This window comes from Seriola dumerili, unplaced genomic scaffold (genome assembly GCF_002260705.1).
Source record: "Seriola dumerili isolate Sdu_G_001 unplaced genomic scaffold, Sdu_1.0 BDQW01000011.1, whole genome shotgun sequence".
Taxonomy (NCBI): domain Eukaryota; kingdom Metazoa; phylum Chordata; class Actinopteri; order Carangiformes; family Carangidae; genus Seriola; species Seriola dumerili.
In genome coordinates, this window is record NW_019174266.1 from 2,121,614 (window position 1) to 2,143,704 (window position 22,091).

The following is a 22,091-nucleotide window of genomic DNA, read 5'->3' on the forward strand; positions in this document are numbered from 1 at the left end:
CAGCCTCTGGTTTGACCTTTTTATTCAGTGTCAGGGTTCTAGGGATGGCACTGTTAGTTGGTCTTCCACTTTGGTTCCAAACTGAAATACATTGCCATGTTTGCGGTTTATTATTTTGTACAAGGCGAAATGTTTCAACATCGACTTGATCCTCTGACTTTTTGTCTCAAACCTCATCAGTTCAAAATTTGAATTTGGCACAAACTGTGGTTTAAGAATAAATAAACACAAAACTTCCCATCAGCCTTAGCTGCACATTGCACCTAGTACTAGTATAATACTGTAAAATGCTTCTCTGCAAGTAGAAGTCCTGAATTACAAAGTAAAGTAGAAGTATGCAAGTTAAAAGATTATAAACGTTATTATAAAACGTATGGCAGTGTTACATTATTGAAATACTGGATCAATATTATTGATGCAGTATCATGTAAACTGCACTTTTCAATCTTATTCACCATTGGATGGTTTAAAAACATGAACACAACACTTTGCCAGACCACGCACACAGCATGAATGTATCTGCAGCAGATCCCATCACCTGTGCACTCATGATGATCATCTGCCTCCCTCTCTCTCTCTCTCTCTCTCTCTCTCTCTCTCTCTGTGTATCTTTGTTTGAATGTTCTTTATTGATATGGCAGCCGAAATAATAAATAAAGCCATAGATCATATTCTGACTGTGACGGCAGCTTGAGCAGCATGACACTAAAAATAACAACAGAAGGTCGATAACTATCAATATACTAATTTATAAAACGACACATGATCCATTTCTCTGTGTCTGTGTCCATCTGCTTATTATCATTGATTGACTCATACAGTTGGTTACAGTTACTAAGCAGATGGAAGTAGTGTTACTGCATTACACCTATATTTATTTACATTTTGGCTAATAGGGATTATAGGGTTAAATAAAGCGCGCAGAATTAGCTGTTAGCGGTTACTGTTGTAATGTACCCACAATTGTACAGTTATTCTTATAAGGAGCATTTTTATTTCATCACTTCTAAGGGAATTTTTGGATGTTTATATGCAACAGACATGAGAGATTAGAGATTTCATCAGAAGGTGTGAGTCTCACAATCCAAAAATATCATATGTATATCTGTGCGTTCAGATCTGACTGAGTTATGATTCAGAAGGGGGATAATTTTTGACGCTAATTGCACATCATGTTTTGAGACTTGAATATTTTTGCTTTTAAGACTGACGTTCGTCCAGTTTCAAAGATGCCAAGTCCGAGTCCAGTTCTTATTTTTGTTACTTGAATCTGAATCAAGTCCAAGTTTTAAGTCTCAAACCTTAATGTTGTCACTTAAAAGAAATACTAGTACAAGTTCCATTACAGTCTCAGGAGTAATAAGTGATTACTAAAAATTGACTTTTTTTTTTATAGTGAAATCCCCAGCGATGGCTGTGAGTCAACATTATTGGACTACATGAGCTTAAGTTTCAGGGTATTTTCCTAGTCAAGTATTTCCTTTAGCCTGTCTATCCATTATTTGTGTGTGTGCAGCCTGCAGCCTGCCATAAATCAGTCAGGGGCCACAGATCTGAACTAAAGTGTTTTGGAGCCCGGAGCCTCTGGGCTTTGTGCTTATCAGTCTCAGACGAAAACCCCGTCTGTGTTTGAAAACAGGCTTTCTTTACACCGCCGCTATGAGTTTCTTTACGCCATTTGTGCAGGTTGCAAATTAAATTCACCATAAGTCAGAGAGCGACGAGGGGAACACGTGGTTCTGAGCGAAGTTTTCCTTTTCATCTTCAGTTGATTGGAAGAGGGAGACGGCATCAAGAGAAATTAAACTGAGACGATAAGCACGACTTTATCAACAGATAAACTAATGCATTATTTATCATCTACACACCTATACAACGTTGTACGCTTGCTCCTATTGAGGAAAGTTATCACTTCATTTTTATTACTTTTGCAGCATATGAAGACTTTTTCAATCAGAAGAACCCCGAAGCAACTACATCACTTGAAAATGTGGAGCAGATTACTGCATAACACTGAAACTGATGAAGGGTCTAATCGGTGCAGTTTCTTTCTCCACTTTGTGACGTGTGCATCAGTATTTATCAAAGGGAGCTACAGTATATGTTCACACAAATTGAAATTGTGTAGTGTCAACTAATGTTTTCTGTGTTTATGTGTTACAACACAATTCTTGTCTCTGGATTTTTGATGGCAGCACCCATAAATGCTATAAGGTGCTAATAACCAATAACAAATAACCTCCTGTTACCTTACCTGTAAGCTTATGTGAGCAAATGATACCTGTAATATTCTGAAAATAAGAACCAGAGGCTGAGAGTAGTGTTGCTTATGTTTTCTTTGCTGCAAATTATATGACATAACGGAGTGATATTTACAGGAGATATACCACGTTGTGTGATGGAATATTTCTCTTTTTGAAGATCAGAGATTAACGTGCAGCGAGTTTGTCTTTTGAGTAACTGATGCAAATCTTTCTCTGGCGTTTTTCTGAAGCCAGGACTTTGCATTTTTCAAATCCTCCTCCTAACTCTGTGGAAAAAAGTCCATCTGCAGATAAAATCACTCTTTGGTTAAAATACTCTCAACACAGGTCTGCACTGCACCCATAATCTGTAAGCTTTAAGGGGTCACGAGGCAAAAAGGTTCGGTACGTCTAGTATATGTTATATCACAAATGCGTCATCTGTGTTTTGCTGCTATATACATGCGTTCTATTGTTTTCTGCTGTGCACATGCAAACAGTGGGCAGTCTCTACTTTACTGTACTCAGCCAACTGTGCCCACACACGTCCTCCTGCCTCATATTCAGCCTCATGTTATGGGGAAAAAAAATCAGGAGAGGCTACAGACAGGAAAAGAAACAGTAAAACCATAAAATACTGATAAGATGCATCTACACAACCAAACCTCCTGAGAAGCTGTCAAGCCATAAAACACATGTACACATGGACTCATTGTTTCTTCACATTCTCTCCCCGAAGACTGAGAGAAGCTACCTGTAATATTACCAGCGGCAGCAGCAGCAGCAGCAGCAGCAGCAGCTCCAGAGCTGTTTTTAGGTCTGCAGAGGCAAGTGTAAATCTCAAATCCAGGTCAAATGTCAAGTCTGTCACAGTAAGTCTTCAGAACATGCACATGAAGTCTCGCAGGTCTCCGAATGTTGACAAATACGATTTCACAGCTTTTGAAAACTTCCCTTTAAAGCAGTGTTAGTTAGTACATACAGTTGCTAGAGAACATTGAAATTTTGAAACTGGACCGTTTTTGTTAAAAAAGTGTCAAGTCTTTTGTGAATCAAGTCAATTCTCATGTCCTTATTTTTTGACTCAAGTCTTTCTTACGTGGGGCCATATCTCAAGTTTAAAGCTCTGAGCTAATATGAAATATTTTTATAGGTACTATTAATAAACTTAAACACACAGTATGTAACTTCTGCCGCATGGAAAGATGGTGTTTGGTGATGTTATGAAGTATCGTGGGATCATGGGAGTTGTTGTCTTCACTACCATTACCGTAAGCTTCTCCCAGTTTAGATCCCTTCAGTGTCAGACGTTCAGGAGGTTTTTACCTGGAGCCGAATTATCCATATGGAGGTCTCTTCCTCTCCAAATCAAACAGACCTGGCAATTATAACAGGTAGAAACACTGAATAAAACAGTTCCACATTTAAAGTCAGTGTTTTGCCGATGCTACATGACACGAGACAGCAGGGAAGGGTGGGGAGCTGAGACTGCCACCTTTGTTTTGATTGTGTCTCTTATAACTTATGATCCAGCAGGTTTTTATCTGCATTATCCGGAGAGGTGTCCTCCTCTCCATAACAAATGGACCAAGGGATTAAAACAGGTAAACTGGACGTCCGATGTTTAAAATCCCTCATCCAGTTAAAATACAAAGTTGAAAATGACCAAAGTATAAAGGTGTATCTTAAAAAATGTGGCTTAAAACTGGATAAAGTGTCAACTTTGAGCCTCTGGCAGACAACTACAACACTGACACGTGATCACAGGGAATAAAACGCCACTGACAGGCGACCAACTGACACGTACCTTTACCACGATTAAAATCACAGATTTCTCCAGGTTTCCGTACCACACTGAATCACTAACGAGCATCGCCATGTTAAACAAACAGTACTCTTCTCATAGATTTAATAGTGCGGAGTGTCAGGACCACAATAACACAAGGCTGATTGAAGACAAAATACCCCACAGAGTAGATAGAGGGAGGACAGCATGCTAGATTTTCGCCTGGTGCATTAAATTACGTTATAAGAGTAGATCTGATAGAGCTGAACACAAGAGAAGATTTCCCTCTTTGCTGCAGCTACATCTAACAGCGGGACACGGACTAAAAATAATTGTCTCAAATGATAATTGCTACAAAGCTTCAAAAACAAGTGGTGTTTTTTTTTTTTTGCTTGGTACATTTTTTCCACATTTGCAATTAATCATAGCTTCAGATACTGTGGTTGTCACCCAATTAAATGTTGTAAAACACTATGCCCTCTAGCACAGAGCTACACAGCAGAGAAACCGCTAAATGTGTTTCTCTTATCAAAAAGGGATGAAGGGGAGCAATAATTATGTAAACAGAAAATTAAATGCTTCAGGACTTGTAGGAGAAATGCAGGCTGAATTCCCCCCCCACTGCAGCAAAAACCCCTGCACCCCCCCCCCTCCCCTTTCCCTCCATCTCTCAGAATACATTAGCCTGGGTCTAACTGCTCGCTGTTAGCTGGTTGCAACATGGTTTGTCTGTGATTAGCTCTGATAGCAAGATGAGAAAAGCACAAGTCAGTGCTTTTGTCCTCTGCGCTGCTGTTAAGACTCACTACTCAAATCCTCTCTATTTAAAACCCCTTTGTCTATACAAACCAGTCCTAGGGAATGAAACGGACCATTAACAAGATTAGCTCACTCATTCTGCTGCTGACAAAGGCTCTGCAATAGGCTGCCGATCATTAGGCTGGCAGCGGGAACAATGCTGATCTATAATCTTACACCGTGCACTGATTGAACTATTGTGGCCCATTTATTGTTCTTTGAGGGAGATGACATAATGGTAGCCTTTTTTTTTCTCCCCTGGAGAATTGCAATACTAAAGGAGGGAAAGTGAGATGAAGGGGAGGAAGAAAGAGTAAGTAAAGGTAGAGGGAGTCTTAACCCCTCATTTTTTCTCACTTCCAGTCAGCCCAGACAATCAATAGCAGTAAAATGGGCTCTTGAGATGGAGGCCTTTCTTTATGTGCCCCTGCAATCATCCCAGTCACAGCAGGCAGGCAGGCCAGGGGAGGTGGTGGTGGTGGTGGTGGTGGTGGGGGGGGCTGCATGCCTTCTAGGTGCTGGCTCCTCGTCAGATATGCAGTTAAATTTAAAGCTCTGTATGTTATTACCGAGCGCACTAACCAGCTGGGTTATACAGTTGGAAATTTTGGATTGGAGAATCTCATGCAGAGATGAATACAGTCATTTTAAACTTGCTATCTGAAAACACGCTCTTCAGTTTTTCAGCCAAAGCATTGGTATGGCTGAACAGCATGAGCCTCTACAATAGCAGCACTTCTCCATCTATTGTCTGTTTGCATAATATCAGCGGCAGGCAAATCTATTGTGTCGTTAACAGTCACCGAAGGGGCACAGCACTGCTGTAGCAACAATATTAGCCATAATTACTCTCCTGTAATAGAAATGAGATGTGAGGTGTAATCACCACTCAGTCTGCGGCAGAGAGCAGACGTGGGCCGGCCGTGGCAGACTGGCTGACTGTGGCGAATGTGCCTGGCCTCGCCGAGCTCCCCAGAGAGCGCTGAGGCAAAGATCCAGCCGGAGAGGGGAGGAATCGCCCCGCTGAGAGCCACATTACACGTCCGTTACAGGAGCCTATCAGGGGAAATCTAATAGGTTCAGCCTGGTAGTAATCCCCAGGTGTCCGACAAATACTCACAAGTGAGTATGGGGTATCACTGTGTGGAGCGAGTGTGGACAAGAAGGAAAGAATATCCTTAGCAACAGTCATTTGCTGATAATATGTATTATATCAAAAAGAAAATACTAATATCAATATTGTATATATATATAATACATGACAATGTTATGTAAATATGGTTAGATACTCAATTTTGATGGTTAATAGCAAAAGAAATTCAACAATTTAAAAACTTTAGCGAATCATGTCCAACAAGTTGTCCCGCCTAAACAACAAAAACAAGGCAACCTACATGCATCAATGTTCTGGTCATTGATTGACTCTGCAGTTCCCCTCAGCTCCATTGTTTTGGTTTTGTGGCCCACAACTTCATTGCTTTGGGTGAGTCTCACCACTTTCATTATCTTTGTTTTCAGCTGCAGCTGGTTTCAGGAAAAGTTCTGATAAACTTCACAAACTAGTTGCTAACTTTGCGCTAGAGCTGGCTGCCCGGGTCAACCCGCGCAATCAGGGCTAGAAGGGCCAAGATACTGATGGTCACTCTGGCTGAGCTCCAGGAATCCTGTGTGGAGATTGTACAAGAAGCACCACACCAAGTCTATGTCTGCTACTGAGAGAGGACGGCACATTATTCACACGACCACGCAAGGTTGCTTCTTAGAAAAAAGTAAGGTGGAGCTGGTGTTTTGCAACTACAAGCTACAACCACAGACCACAATGTAAAGTAAGTAGATATGATGTCTTTTCAGTAACAGTGAGTAATAAACTCTTGCTCCAGTGCATTTAAATTACAGCTAAATACCAAGTCATTTCTCATTCTACAGGGGTTGTTAAAAAGCGTTTATGGGAATGTAGGTATTCACAGATGAAAAAAGAAGGTCTTCAGGCAAGCTGGAGGGCGAGCAAAAAATCCACACTTCATCAGAAAATAACATGTGATTTATGAAACATCGGCTAATGAGATCTATCACAGGACAAGGATCTGAGAGAAGGTTTTCCTTTAAGGTCTAATAAGTAAACAAAACGAGAGATTCAGAGTTTTAAAGTCATGGAGGAAACAAAGCCACATCCATCCCTGTCCTTGTCATCCTCCTCGTGCCAACAAACACAAAAGGTCAAGTTATACCTTAGCAAATAAAACCAATTCAAGTGCAGCCGTGGAATCTGAAAATGATTGCTTTCACAGGAAATAAGCCATTGTCACTCAAGGGCGCTCACTTTTGGCTCACACACCAGATTTTGTCCCGTCTGCTCTGGAGTCAGTGCTGGCTAAACACTGTTTTTTTTTGTTGCCTTATTAACATTAACAGGGAAAGGCTGAGGAGCTGCAGTCACACTCTGACTAATTCTCTTATTCCTGAGAGGGCTGCGGTGATGTATGAGGGGAATGAGATGGGAGGCACAGGTCGAATGGCCAACACTGTTGCCATCACACGGTAATGAGATCTCAGGGGGAGGAGAAAAGAGAGGCCTATTCCTCCGACTACCTGCTCACATTATACTAATTGGCCAGAATAGGGTAGGTAAGATGTAGTAAGTTTTAATGACATTATTAAAAAAAGTGTAGAAGTTCCACACCTGCTTCTGAGAAATATTAGTGAGTGGGAGTGACACTGTCATGAGTGGTGTGTGTAAATTGGTTTGACCATACATTAGCTACACAGCCTGGCCACAAGTATGTGGACATGCTTGCCCATTTACTTTTTTTGTACTTATGGTCTGGGCCGAATTTTCATGGTGTGTGCTTCTTAAGAGTCTTAAAATCTCAAACATCCCATATTGTATAATGGTATATTTCCATGTTTGTTTCTGATCATAGATCAGGTCTAGGTTCTATATTGATACTGTGAAAGTATCAAAGCGCTCAGTCCACAGAGAAATGCACACAGCCTGTATTTATACACTGAGCCTTAAAACCAGCCGTCAGGACTTCTGTAACTTTGTGATGTCACAACAAAGCAGTCACCACCCTCAGCCATGCCCCAAACCCAGCCCACCTGGACCCGCTGTCCAACCTTGCAGGATTGGGTTTAGTGTTTGAGTGTTAACCTGAAATCTGCTATATTTTTATTAGATCACTCAGAAACACTCAAGCCAATCAGAGGCCAAGTTCAGATCCTCTCTTCTGATTGGCTCACCAACCTGTTGTTCCTAGAGCTCCAGAGAGAAGCCTGAGAAAGGAGATGTAAAACGACATCGAGATGGATTTTGGTTCTTCAATCCACAAACATATCTATGACTCAACACTTCAAACAAAACCCAAGACAAGTGTAAAATATGGGACCTTTAAAGGGGACCTATTATGCTTTTCTGAGTCTTTCCTTACTTAAAGTGTGTTATATTGGTTTTTGTGCATCTCTGTCAGGGTAAAAACCCAATTTTCTCCTTTGTCCAGACTTTACTTCCTGGTCCTATTGACGTCAATACTTCTCTAGGTGCTGCCCACCTGCAAGCTTGGCACGCCCCCACATAAGGCACGGCACATTACTACTTATGGTGAAGAGTTTTCATTAGTTTTGTAGCCATGCCGAAAAGACAGTGTTCTTAGTTTCCTGCAGAAATCTAGTTCATTTTTCCACGGTTCTCCACTGCTCCAAACATTACAGCGTGAGCCCACACTTCAAGGAGGACTGCTTCAGAAACCACGCAGAGTTAGACGCTTCATTTTCACAACACTTATTTCTCTAATTCACACGTGATGTGGCCGAACACGGGACTCAGCCTCGCAGCCTGTCGGTCTGCATTGTTATTGTGGATGTTAACCGCGTTACTGCGATCAGATCATGTTAGTTAGAAGCAGCATAGCAAAGATTTAAAGGCTTAAACGTTTGTCAGTGTTGACATGCTGTACCTCGTTAACTCTGATAAATTATCTACAGTTGTTCATTTTTCAGTGAGTTCATTTTTCAGTAACCACGCCCACTAACGTTAAATTAATTCAGATTTACCGGCATCGTAAACCAGCAGGAGATGAAGCGGTGGAGACTCCCGACCTGTCGACCGTCTGTCTGTTCTTTCATTATCAATATTTCTTTAGTCCGGAAGTGTCCGCACATAAAATATCAAAAGGGTTTCTTCAATTAAAATCTTATTGACTGACATCAGTGTCCGACCTCAGTAATGCTCTTGTGGCGGAGCAGCCAGGACCCAAAATCTTGAGGAAGGCCTTTACCCTCAGGGGTAGTGGCTGTTATGGCAGCAGATTAATATCCATGCTTTTGGAATGGCTTGTATAACAACAACTTATGGGTGTGATGTAATGTGCGAGCGTTCACATATTTTGTTCTGGTGTCCATTTACCATATAGAGTTTCTCCAGTGTACATTCCAGCATTACCATAAGTGGATTTTTTGCCCCATATTTAATAATTTCCATATATTTATATTCCATACTTCATATTCTAAACATCTGCCGCTCTGGCTGCTCTGTTCCATCATTTGCACGTTGACCATGACTTCTGGGCAAGGCCAGGCAAGGCAAGGGAATATTATTTACATAGCTCATTTCATACCTCGTGCTTTACAGAGGAATATTACTGTAAGATTGCATCAAATAAAAACACCAATTGCATCAAATAAAAACACCAATGTATAAAACATGTGAAACTGATTCATACAAAATATAAAAGCATGATAGAAATCAAACAATGTGAGCACATAAATTCTTAAAGGCACTTGAGGCGACTGTGCTAAAGCCTGAGTTAGTGTTCATTAAGGGCTTTGGGGAACAGTTGGGCTCTGAGTGTGGTTTTAGATGAAGCCTGTCTCAGATTTTCAGGAAGCAGATTCCAGTAGTTGGAAGCTTGATAACTAAAAGCTTAGTGTTAACCCGAGGGAGAACCAGTAGAGCAGTCCCTGATGATCTGAGGGTTCTAGTGGGTCCATAAAGAATTAGCAGTTGAGGAATGTATTTAGGGTCAAAGCTGTTGACCGAGAAGTAAGAGGATTTTAAAATGGATTTGAAACTCGATTGGATTCTGGTGAGAAACCTTACTGCAGCATTCTCGATGAGTTGTGATGGTTTTAAAGGTTTCTGCAGGAGACCCGATGACAGGGTGTTACGACAGTCCAATCTGAAGCATCACGGCCAGATCTCTGATTCTGGTAATATTTCTTAAGTGATAAAAGGCTGATTTCACAACTGACTTGATATGGCTGCTTACACTGAGGTCTGAATGTAGTATAATGCCCTGTGTGTGTGTGTGTGTGTGTGTGTGTAGCATGAGCCTGGAGGCAATCCAGAGGCAGAAATTGTGTGGTGGCACTTTGCAAATTGCATTGATCTCTCCCTAGACCTGCCTTCCACCTGCCACCCATCCACAGTGTTACTGAGGGGTAGAGCGGGGCGGGTGCAGTTGGACAGACTTACTTCTTTATCCTTCCCCTGCTGTCTTCTGCCTCTTTCCTCTATTATTGTCTTTGCATTTACCTTATGTCTCGCTTTGTTCCTTCTGCTGTCCTTTCTTAAATCCATCTTTCCCCCTTGCACTCACACACACACACACACACACACACACACACACACACACACACACACACACACACACACACACACACACACACACGCACGCACCTGCAGCAGCCCATGACACACTTTCCCTTGCTAGTCATTGGTATGACTGACATGCTTTCCCCTGTCCTGTCCTGTCCTAATTACGACATTATTAGTTGTCACGGTGATGATCAGCAGAGGAGATACAGAACATGTGTTAATGAGTGAGAAATCACAGTGGAACATGTCAGGAGGGTCAAAATTGACCATGTTCGAATTTGACCTCTGTTAAATAACATGAATATCAGTGGACTAGATTTTGGTTTTAAATTTACATTTGTAAACTTTCAGCCAAAAAACAAAAAAAAAACAACAAAAAAAAACAAACAAAGATGGCGTTTTGCAGACGTTGCAGCCTTGCAAGCTGCTGGTGTTTGGGGGAACCAGCACAGAGATTGTCTCATTGTCTCATCTCGTGATGCTGGCTCCTTCGTAGTGACTGATATCCCACGATGCAACATATTTGCTGGAAGTTTATTGAGATCATGTTTAAGTAGTTCGGAAAATCAAAGCCTAATTAAGCTTAATGATACTCTCGTCTCCTGGACAGCAGCCAAGCAAAAGCACACAGTCATGAAAACTGCATGAAAGGGCTCCTTGTGAGCTCACGGGATCTCTTTACTTACAAGTGAAACACCAGACGTGAGCAGAGCTTGTTTGTGTTTTTTTTAGTCTTCCTCATTTATTATCTTTTGGAGGGAAAATGTAAAAAATAAAATAAATAAATAACTTGTTCTTCCACATATATTGTATATCTGCTCTTTAGCTGAATAGAAACCTGAATGTTAATTTTTTTTTTTTTGCTAATAAAAAAAAAGAGGGAGATGGAAAAAAAAAATCAATAAGACACTTGTAGGCATTTTATCAGTTTGGAACTGGGTCAAAAATGTAACCGGCTATCTGCACATAACTCTAACAACCATGTTATCTTTCCTACGCTGCCAAGAGATATTATATCTCTAGGGACTTCCTGGTTACTTAGTCAAGGACCGAGCGTGGCGTAGAGTGTACCTTCTTCACCCTGCCAACCCGCTAATGAGTGTCCTCACACTCCTGTTATCGACTGTCCTGCCTCATCTGTCTTGAACCTGCAGCGACTGTCCCACTGTGGCTGCCTTCAGCGCAAATATATACTGTTAAATATAGTTCCTGCAGAATATGGCCGAGCGGACACATGAGCGTGGGGTCTAAAACTGGAGGTCGCTTGTGTACATGCACGCACAACCACCCTAAGGATGTCAGAGGGCGTGTAAACAACTATACAGCCTTCCAGAAATATTCACTCACATTAACACTAACACTGGGGTCACAGAGGTACATTAGAGAAACAATTGCCACTGCAAGCTCCCAATTTGCTTTTCACGAATATAACCATAAATGTTTCTATTTTTTATTGTTCCATTCGATAAAGGAGTTGTTAAACACATTGCAGCCCCCCCCCCCCGAATGGGAAAATCGTTTTGGTATCATAAAACAGCAATGAGTCACTCACTCACTGAAGAGCATTGACTGCTGTTCTGCTCACAGAGTTTATTAAAGATGCAATTTCTGAATTGGCAGGCCAGAGAAAATGGCAAGTTTTGGCCAAAAGCCAGTGTTTACTGACAAGATATCTGCATTGATCATGAATAGCTTCTACCAAGGTTGCACAGTCATGGCAGGATGTTAGTGAAAACTCCCTTTCAAAGTTCTGTTTACTGGACAGCACCTGACCTGGTTTAGACAAAGCCGGCAAAGCAGAAATCTTGAAATTCTTAAGTAAGGGTTATACAAAGCTCAGTTAATTTCTCATCACTAGGTTTTGTTTTGTAAGCCTTTGTGCCTCAGGTTGAGCTCTACTGCCCTCTTTTCAAAATACTGGAACTATCATCTGAACAGATCTTTGACTTGAAAAAGCTGTCACCCATTTTAATGACATTTTTCAGGTGCATCACACCTCTGCTTGAAACAGTAGAACAGACACTATATGAAAAAACTGATTTGAAAATAAACAAACTTATGATCGATTTAAATAGCTTTCACCAACTGTCATTTCAGTGCACGTAGCACCACAATGTTAAGCATAATATTCTCTGAAACTGAAATGCAATTCATTCTCAATGCAATGAATAATGCAAAAAAATAAAAAAAATCAGCTTTACCTTCTTCCTCTACTTTCAAATGTGTAAAACCAAAATATTAAAAACTCACTCAACAGTTTTGTCACAATTCCATTGAAGGTCAACAAATGACAAAAGTGAAGCCCTAGTTGTGAGTATCTACTGTGCAGTATTGTGTAGAAAAAGTATGTAAATTGATACTGAATACAATAAGGTGTGTGCCACATATGGTGAGTGCTTGCCAAGTTTTTATCCCTGTTACATATAACTATTATTTGAACAGCATATAATTTACTGAAATGACTATAATTCAGACAGTGTTTCATGCACTGAAATGTAAGAGGTTGGGATGCTGTTTGAACAGAGGTTATGTTACCTGGATGTCTAAAAAAACTCGCTAAATGAATCCCCACTGCGCTGTGTTAAGTGTTCATTTAAGGATTTATTAAATTTCTTTTATTGAGGCACTGTTCCACTTTGATTTAATAGATTGACCACCCCTAATTTTATTTTCTGAAGATGATAGCATACAACCTACAAGTGCTTTAGCTATTAGGCTGGAGTGCACTAAGCCCACTGCAAAGGTGTGAAAGGAGGCTTTTATAAACAGATTATTTTTGTATATATATATTTTGTCACAGCTGTTAGTCAGTGCTGTTTGTGCAACAGACCCACTGCAGAAAAATATTTCTAATTTCATAATTTCTTCTATCCATCTGTGTGATACTGTAGGGCCGACCGGGTGATGCACTTGGGCGGGGTGACGGGTCAGCGGGGAGCAGGATGAGCAGTGAAGGGAAGGATGCACACATGTGGAAAAATAGGCTGAAACTGGCCCAGAATTAATTTTCATCACGTCTGCGGCAGCTGCTGCTGCTGCTGGTTAAGTGATGTGAAGGAGGAGTGATCCATGATGTTACGGAGCAGAGAATCAGCCACCATCAGAGGATGTGGAGGAAGGTTTGACTCTGTATCTGTGTGTCTTTTTTTTGTGCCTGGTGGGCTGTTCCAGGGCAGGAACTTACCTCTGCAGATGGTGCCATTGCCCACGTAGCCCGGCTTGCAGGTACACAGGTGTCCTCTGATGGTGTTGGTGCAGATGGCGTTCTCATCACACAAATTTTGGCCGCTGGCACACTCGTCATGCTCTGAGGGAGAGATAGAGAGAGAGACTCCGCAGTCAGAATAGCAGTGTGTGCATGTGTGTGCATGTGTGCATGTGTGTGTGTGTGTGTGTGTGTGTGTGTGTGTGTGTGTGTGTCTGCTGCTGTGAAAGATGGAGAGGTCATTGGAAAATTTTTTTGAGCCTAGCAGCCATCGCAAACTCCACTGATGAGAGGACAGTTAACAAGCTAGCTGGCTCAGAATACGAAGCCACAGCTGAACCTTTCTTCTGTCGGCAGCCAGCTTTCCGAACATCCACGTTTCCAAACTCGGCTCATTCAAAATGGATGTGAAGTGGTTTCTGTAACATGAAGGTTACTTTCATTCACGGAATGACAAAGGCGTAGCTGCTTTTTCTGCCCCAGTTTTTACTTTAAAACCACCATCAGGTGGTAGAGGCGTTAGGAGGAACAGCTGATACATGCCAGGTGTGCTGACTGATTGCTCAGTATCAGCATCAATTAGCCTAATGAGGCTGGCGGTGACTAGTGAGGCACAACATCAAGAAATATATCAACACTTAACTTTCACAAAATCATGTAAACAAGTAGAGCTTTCTAGAAGCTTACAGACTTACCCTAATTCCAGAGAGTTTACGTCTGCTAATGGGAAATAACTGCTTCAAACGTCTCAGTATTTCCCAGTGTCCCAGTATAATATCAGTTAAATGTGCAACTGGAAAATATGGGTGTCTGGCAGCTACACACTGTGACTGGTCAGCTTGTGCTTCCTCCTACAAGTTTATAATGCAGATAGAGCTTTTTGATTGTGGAGCTCAGTTATCTTTCCCTTGTCAGTAGCACAAAGCAAAGACATCTCTACTGCAAATCTGCTCACTGTGATCGCTGCTCTTTATCACAATGTGAGACAAGGTGAACATCTCTGTTGTTGCTTATATCACAAAATGAATAAAAGAATCTGAATACAGATAATGTGGGGGAATATAACTAAAGCACCATGTACAATAGATCTGTGTAGTGTTGAGGCAGCGCGATATCTTACTGAAATCCAACACTTAAGCTATAAATCAAAACTTTCTGGCACCATCCCCGCCCCTGTAAAATCCAGCTTTTCCCATCTCTATTCCTTGGGTTCATATTTTAACTTTTTTTTTTGCTTTTAACATATTTATACATATCTCACCTGTAATAGGCAACTTTCAATTCAAGCTGAGTAATGCTCCCCATCCACTTATTATAACAACTCATTAAAGCAATGTAACATTATGAATATTAAAGCAGTTAACAATGCATGAATTGCTTGTTTAAAAGGCTTTGGCAGCAGATGGCTGTGAACTGAACCACACCGCCATCACACTTCCAACAAAGAGCATCACACCAGCCAAATTCAGAGCAGAACTGCTGGTGTGTCACAACCCCTGCAAGTGCAATTTTGACATTTCTCTCAGATTGAAAGTTACACGGTCCTTCATGGGCTGTATAAATTTCTACAACCATAAAACTGAGAGACTAATAATAGAAAACAGTGCAAGGTCAGCAGAATGAGAATATGGCTAGTTTTGTTTCATTCATGAAATGCTGACTCACTAATAACATGGGGCGTACACAGTGCTGCATGCATGCTCAGGGTCAGTGTTTTATAGCCTGCTAGGTACCATGAACTGCTCTCTTGACTTTTATAGTTTGCTGTTAGCTACAGAGGCCAGAGGGAATAAGGAGTTTAATACAAGTATGGTTAACCACCAATAGGAGACCTTCCAGTGAACAGTAAATCCGTCTCACTGCTCCGACAGTGTCAGTCATGGATGTTAACATGTAGCTGCATAAGAAAAACTCTAAAGTTGTCTCCCAGATGTGAAACATCCTGGACTTTACTCAGACTTTAATGGCTCAGACTACTTCTGCAGCATAATCCACATTTCCACTGCTCAGTGTATGAATCCTTAGCTTCAGAAGTATTCTTCGATTACACTGTGTAAAAACAATATCAATTGAAATAATGAAAAGTATCAAAAATATTTGAACCTGAGATTTAAAGATGAGGTAAATACATACAATACCAATGTGCATATTCCCAAACAAATTTACTCAAATTACTACAAATCAAGTGACAGACATTGAACCTGGTGTCCCAGAGGCTCACACAGCCCTGGGACAGTTTTACAACTCTGACCTTTTGGTAATCCAGCCTTGTCCAGGGACTTTTATAAATGAGGTCTCATGGTTCACCTGAAGAGGGTGAATGGACCCATGGATCTGCAGGGAATTTAAGTAAGAACTAAGGGTTATGAAGCGTGCATGCAAACACTGAAGGAGGGCTTATTGAGTGTTCTGACTATTTCACTCCGCAGACACACCGCTCAGTCAGTAGGACTCGCTAGTGCAGCAACAAGGACATGATCCCTCACTGGCTTCCCACCTGCGAACATGGTCATTTGTGTTCATTGGAACACGAAACCAAGCCCAAAGGGAGTCAAACTACAGTGATAGATGTGATCTTTAACCCCTGCACAGCCTGTTGTCCCCTAAATAGTTTGGTATTTCCCACATAATGTATATTTAGTTTAGACCAATTTAGGCTGTTTGAATAGTACAATCAAAACTGATGCATTAAGACAGGTGTTCAACATCTGCACGGCAGATAATTTGAGTTGTTATAGTACGAAAATCCCAGGTGTCACTAATATCATTAACAATGGGTCTACTCTATTTAAGTGTCCCAGTAAGCCATTGTAGTGTGACACTGAGCCAGCATGCACAACAACAGGACCCTCACACTGAAGCAGCTAAATGGAATTTATCTGTTGTGTATTTTATTTGTTACACCTGTGCTTTTCCTTCTGTGACATGTCAAAATTTTCTTCCACTTTATCAACTGACGGCATAAAATACATTTCTTCACCACTGATTATTCGTGCTTCATGTGTGAAGTGTCCTATTACAAGTTTATCATTTCATCAATAGTGAATGAGTGACTGATTTCTGCCAGCTCTAGTTTCTCAGGTCTGCAGTTCAGCACCACATCAGCTTGCTGCTGCATGTTAATCTCACCAGGATCATCATGTTACACATGACATACTACATGCTCCACTAATGGGCCTCACAGCAAAAGGTTCTAATGAGGCTGTTCTGGAGTTGACCTGAGGCCACCACAACTCTGCTTGAGTGGGAATGCGCTATTAGCCAAAAAGGGAAATTTGATTCATACATTTTTAAAAAGAATATAATTATAACAACATGAAATAATAATTATGGATCTCTCTGCTCCTTATAAATATGGGATTAACTGATTTTTGGCAGTGTGTTTATTGATCCAAGTCTTGCCGCTAAGCTTATCAAACTGGTTAAGCCGTAGTTAATGCATCTTCAATTAGAATCTGACATGATTTTGGATGATTATAAACAATACATTATAAGGGAAAAAAGCTTTGATGATGCAGCTGTGGGGATTTACCACAGAGCTCAAGTATCGTTTTATAACAAACCATGAAGTGTGTCTTTAAGTACTAGTCAGGACCTGGCCTGAGGCTGCCTCAACTCACAAGGTGCACACTAAAACACACTCCTCATTAACATGCAAAAGCTTTGGTGGGAGTCATGACTAATACAGTCCCCTTAATTAATGAGTGTTGCTCAAGAACCCCTGAGGCAACTAGGAGAAATTATTTAGCTTTTCTCTTCCCAAGGATTTCCTCCCCATGTTGAACTATAAAGTGGAGGTGAATGTCAACAGCACTGGTGGGATGCGTACGAGTTTGTGTGAAGGGATATGAAAAGTAGGCTGCATTAATGGTAAGTAATAGAGGAAGAGTTACATGATTAAATATTCAGCGTGCTAATGGCTGCGAGCTGATCGAGGGCAGAGCAACACAATCAAAACACTGACAGCCGCATGGGCTGCTTGTTAATGTCGTTTAATGTCTGCTGGCCAATTTGAAATTATAGAGAAGCATAAACAGACAGATGCAGTGGCTGAATTGATGGAAAATGAATACGTGAAAGGCCGCCAAGTTGAATAAGCAATAAATCCACTACTAAAAACACTTAAGGGCCCTTTTTTTTGGTGGTGGTGCAATGTGAAGTAAACCAGCGTGAATCATTCATTTTTTAATTTATTCACTCTGTTACTTCTGTCTGCCTTTGATTACTTTGCTTTTATGCGTGTTGGGGTTCATGTAGCTGAAAAACATGAAGATGTCATGTTAAGTGTCACCAGATGTTCTGTGTTTTCATATCAAGAGTCTTTCCTGAAATTCCTGTGCATGCATTAAGTGTATTTAAACATGCGGGTAGCTCATGGCTTCTTGATAATTGGTTGTGAGGGTGTTGAGATCTGATTTCTTGTTAGACAGAGAGCCAATCATATTTCACTTCTTTGTTCTCCTGAATAGTTTTAAAAGGAGCTATTTGTAAGTTTTATCTGTCCCTGAATGTGGTTTCTTGCCGTGAGCGGGTGGTGGCGATTGGGACTTGACAAGAGCTTCAGTCATCATCATCTTTATAGTACAGGATGTTATAATACGTGCTATGGCTGGGGCTTGCTGGTTAGCATGCTAACTTAAGTAGAAGGAAAGATGTGAGAGAGGCAAGAGTTAACATTCATGTTGCCTTCCACCTTTGGAGACTTGGAGAACTTTGGTGAATTAAGTTTGATGCTGAATTCACAATGTGTCTTCTGGACTGGTAAGTAAACAGCTGTTAATGCTAATGTTAGCATGTAGCTATAGTAAAACTTACAAATAGCTCCTTTAAAACTATGTAAATTGTACAATATATATACTTTATGCACAACTACTACAGTGCTTTGTGTTTTTATTATTATTGATGATATTCACGCAATTTCCAATACAGTGATGACCAGTGCCACCAGCCTTCCAACAGGTTCAATTCTGCAACCCAGCTGCAGGTCTGTGGTGGTGTTCAGGTCGTGTCGCTCTGCATCATCCAGACAACAACAGGATTTCCTGGAGAAGTGCTCTTCCACTTCTTGTAGCCACTCTGATTCTCACAGCTGTTTCAGAGCTATGAGACCAGTGTCGTGATCGGCTGAGACTGTGTTTATTGATCATCACACCCTTCAAACTATAAGTATTCGACTTCATTGAGACATTTTGCACCATGTTGCTACACACATGGGAGCCAAAATAGAAGGTGCCCTTGGAGACACCCGCCGTCAGTGCACCTAAGACTTAAGATAGGACGCTAGTAGCTATATTGTTGTTGTACATTGATTATCCAGGTTCACATAGCTGTCCAAAAGTAGAACGTGTAACGTCACATCAATACTGCGTATATGCTGGAAAAAAATTTTTATAGACCTTTGCGCACCAGCAGTGATCTGTTCCCAGCTAGCTGTGAAACAACACAAAAACATTTTGTACAACAGCAAAACTTAAAAAAAATAAAATAAAAATAATTTTTGCTGTCCAGAAAATCTATAAAATCTGGCAAAATTCATCATGAATTTCATAATTAGTCTGAGGATTGAAAACGTCATCGATGGGGTGAGTGCAAGTGCGCTGGTGTTAATAACGTGCTGGATTTTTTTCCTCATTCCTGTCGACACCAGATTCATAACAGCTTGTGATTCAGATGTAGTTTTTCTATGTACCTGCATCCTGTGGAGTCAAGTCTATTTTCATCTGACTCCCGCATGCATCTCGGTGGACTGGATATTGAGCTGCGAGCGCCGCCGTAACGTGTCTGACTGCACAACGTTGTCGTGTGTGAACATACTGTATCCGAAGCTGCCTCGTATCAGAGGATTTGACAGGACTTCCTGGCTCATACATTAAAAGCACTCGAGGCAAGTAGGTAGATTGAATTTTACAATCAATATGAAAATTGAAATCAATCAATATGTAAAGACCGTTCACATGGGTGGCGCAGTGATTAGCACTGTTGCCTCACAGCAAGAAGGCCTTCCTGAAAATAATAAGCAGTATAACTAAAGGATGGAAGGACATTGATTTGTCTTTGAGGGCTGCTCTGTTCTCCATCCTGCTATTGATTTGTTTAACAAGTTATCAGATTAATTTATCTTTTTTAATGCTGCAGCCACTGTATTCCCTATGGTCTGCTCTATGACTTAAATCTATTCTTATCTGGATTGGGAAAAGGGCTGTTTGATATTTTGAGTCATTTGATTAAATGCTAGTTTCAAAAATAGTGCTTAATATGGATTTAAAATAACATTTCAAGGACTTTGTATTTCTACAGTAATGCTTTTTTTTTTTTAAAGCAAACAACCTCTGGCTGATAGAGGGACTTCTTTTTAATGCACGTCTACACTGGCTTCACTAATCAGCCACGGTACCTGTCGTTTTAATTACAGATCTTGAAGAATAATTAATGGAGTGTATTAACCATCAGAGATTAATAAGATCTGCCAGTTACTATCCAGTGGGGGGATTTTTTCCCCCACAATACAATCACCACACCCTGTGATGAATGATGGTGTCACCTGAAAGTTATTATATTGACAGTAGTGAGCTCAAGAGATTCTCCTGAAAACCAGAGCTGCATCTGAGCAGGTTTGGTCTAATTAGTGATGATCATAGAGTGATTTGGTGTCAGAGGTGACCACTCTGAAGATCTGGGGGGTAAATGACCGAACCACCAACACACAGTGTGGCTTCTGCACTGTCAACACACTGGAAAATGCAATTTAATTAGGAGGATCAGAGGAGTCGCTGAGGTTATTCTCATTCTCATTTCCCATTTCACACAATTACTGGGACAAACGTTTCTCACTGACGAGGACGGGTCAGAACTAGAGCTGTGCCCGAAATCAAACTCCTTCATTTATTTACTGTTCACTAAAGGGTCAGTCATTTACTGAGCAGTAAATTAAGATCTTGGGACACTTATGACTCATCATTACTGATAGGAGCGGCATCACATAACAGTAATTTACACATGTACCAAAGGTGACACAATGTATTATGGGATTTTGAGCAAAAAATGGTGTATATACTATGGGCATGACATTTTCTCTTTTCACTTCAATTAGTCCAGCCGGTGCCTCAGACTGAACACAAAATGATTGTTTCCCTTGCTTTGTTTACTTTATTTGCACAAATGTCTTATTTACTGACAGTAAAAATGAACCTTGGTTCTTTATTTTTTTCTTTCCCTACTTTTCCTCCTTCCGCCTTTTGTTTTTGTAGATAAAATGGCGTCATTAAGCCTTGGGGTAAACGCTAACTTTGTGCTCAAGCTGAAACATTTTTAATGCATACACAACTGTTTGCCTGCATTTGCACTGCCTAGAGCTAATAATCTGTGTCCACATTGAGTTTGTATGTAATCACGCCGCCTGTGAAATGTGCTTCGTGTTCAGCCTGAATTTAACACCAAACTAAAATGTGAGGAGGCAGTGGTGGAAAGTAACAAAGTGCATAGGGAAATATTGTAATTTTTACTCAAGCACAAGCACAACTACATGACAACTGAAGTTCCTTTGCAGATGAAGATTTTACCACAGACAGTATGGAAGCTTATGAAAAGGTGAAATGATCTAATATTTCAGAAATAATTAAAATCTGAGAAAAATGTGTGGCAGAACTTTTTCTTTTTTCCTCTCCCATTAATAATTTCATAACCCCTCACATTTCTCTTGTGACCTGTACTGGAAACCAGTGGCCTAAACTGCCACAACTGTGTGCAAAGTAGTTAAAGGTCCCATATTTGCCACTTTTCCTGTGTTTTATTTGAAGTTTTGACATCCATGAGAATATACAGTATATCTGTGGTTTTTGGTAAAACCATCTAAATGTAGTGATACATCTCTTCTCTCAGGCAATAAGAATATAGCAGATTTCAGGTAAACACTCAAAAGAAGCTAAATCCTGCAAGGTTGGTATGGTGGATCACGGTGGGTGGGGCTTGGGGCATGGCTAAGAAGAGTGACTTCTTTGTTGTGACATCACAAAGTTACAGAGGTCCTCACGGCTCATTTTAAGTCTCAGTTAGTGAATACAGACTGTGTACATTTCTCTGTGGACCGAGCGCTTCGATACTTAATTCATTTAAAACCTGTACTTGCTTTATAATCAAAGACGACATGGAAATCGACCATTATACAATATGTGACCTTTAAAACTAGCTCCACCTGGAACAGCTACAACAGGAAAATACTGCCCTCACACTGATGCATCAGTTTAACAACCTAATAATGTCAATAACATATTAGTCACAGGACCAATTTTGAGTGTGGAATGAATATTTTTACGAGGATTTATGCTTCTTAGTGCAGCAGGTAGCCTCATTAAAAACGTTTCTAAGTTGAAGTGCAAAATTGTATTTGAGTTTATTTCTTTGTCACAGTTTCAGTGAATCAGAAAATGCTCAGATGAATTTTTGAAGGCAATGCTGACCTGTTTTGCA

At 40.7% G+C, this 22,091-nt stretch overlaps 1 protein-coding gene across 1 annotated transcript in view; it reads right to left on the reverse strand.

The window, feature by feature from the left end:
* nell1 (neural EGFL like 1) overlaps positions 1–22,091 on the reverse strand; it is a 242,836-nt gene that overhangs the window by 46,045 nt on the left and 174,700 nt on the right. Inside the window, exon 14 of the mRNA XM_022748050.1 lies at positions 13,605–13,727. Within this exon, the coding sequence (XP_022603771.1) occupies positions 13,605–13,727 (123 nt within the window). The remainder of the gene's footprint in view (positions 1–13,604; positions 13,728–22,091) is intronic.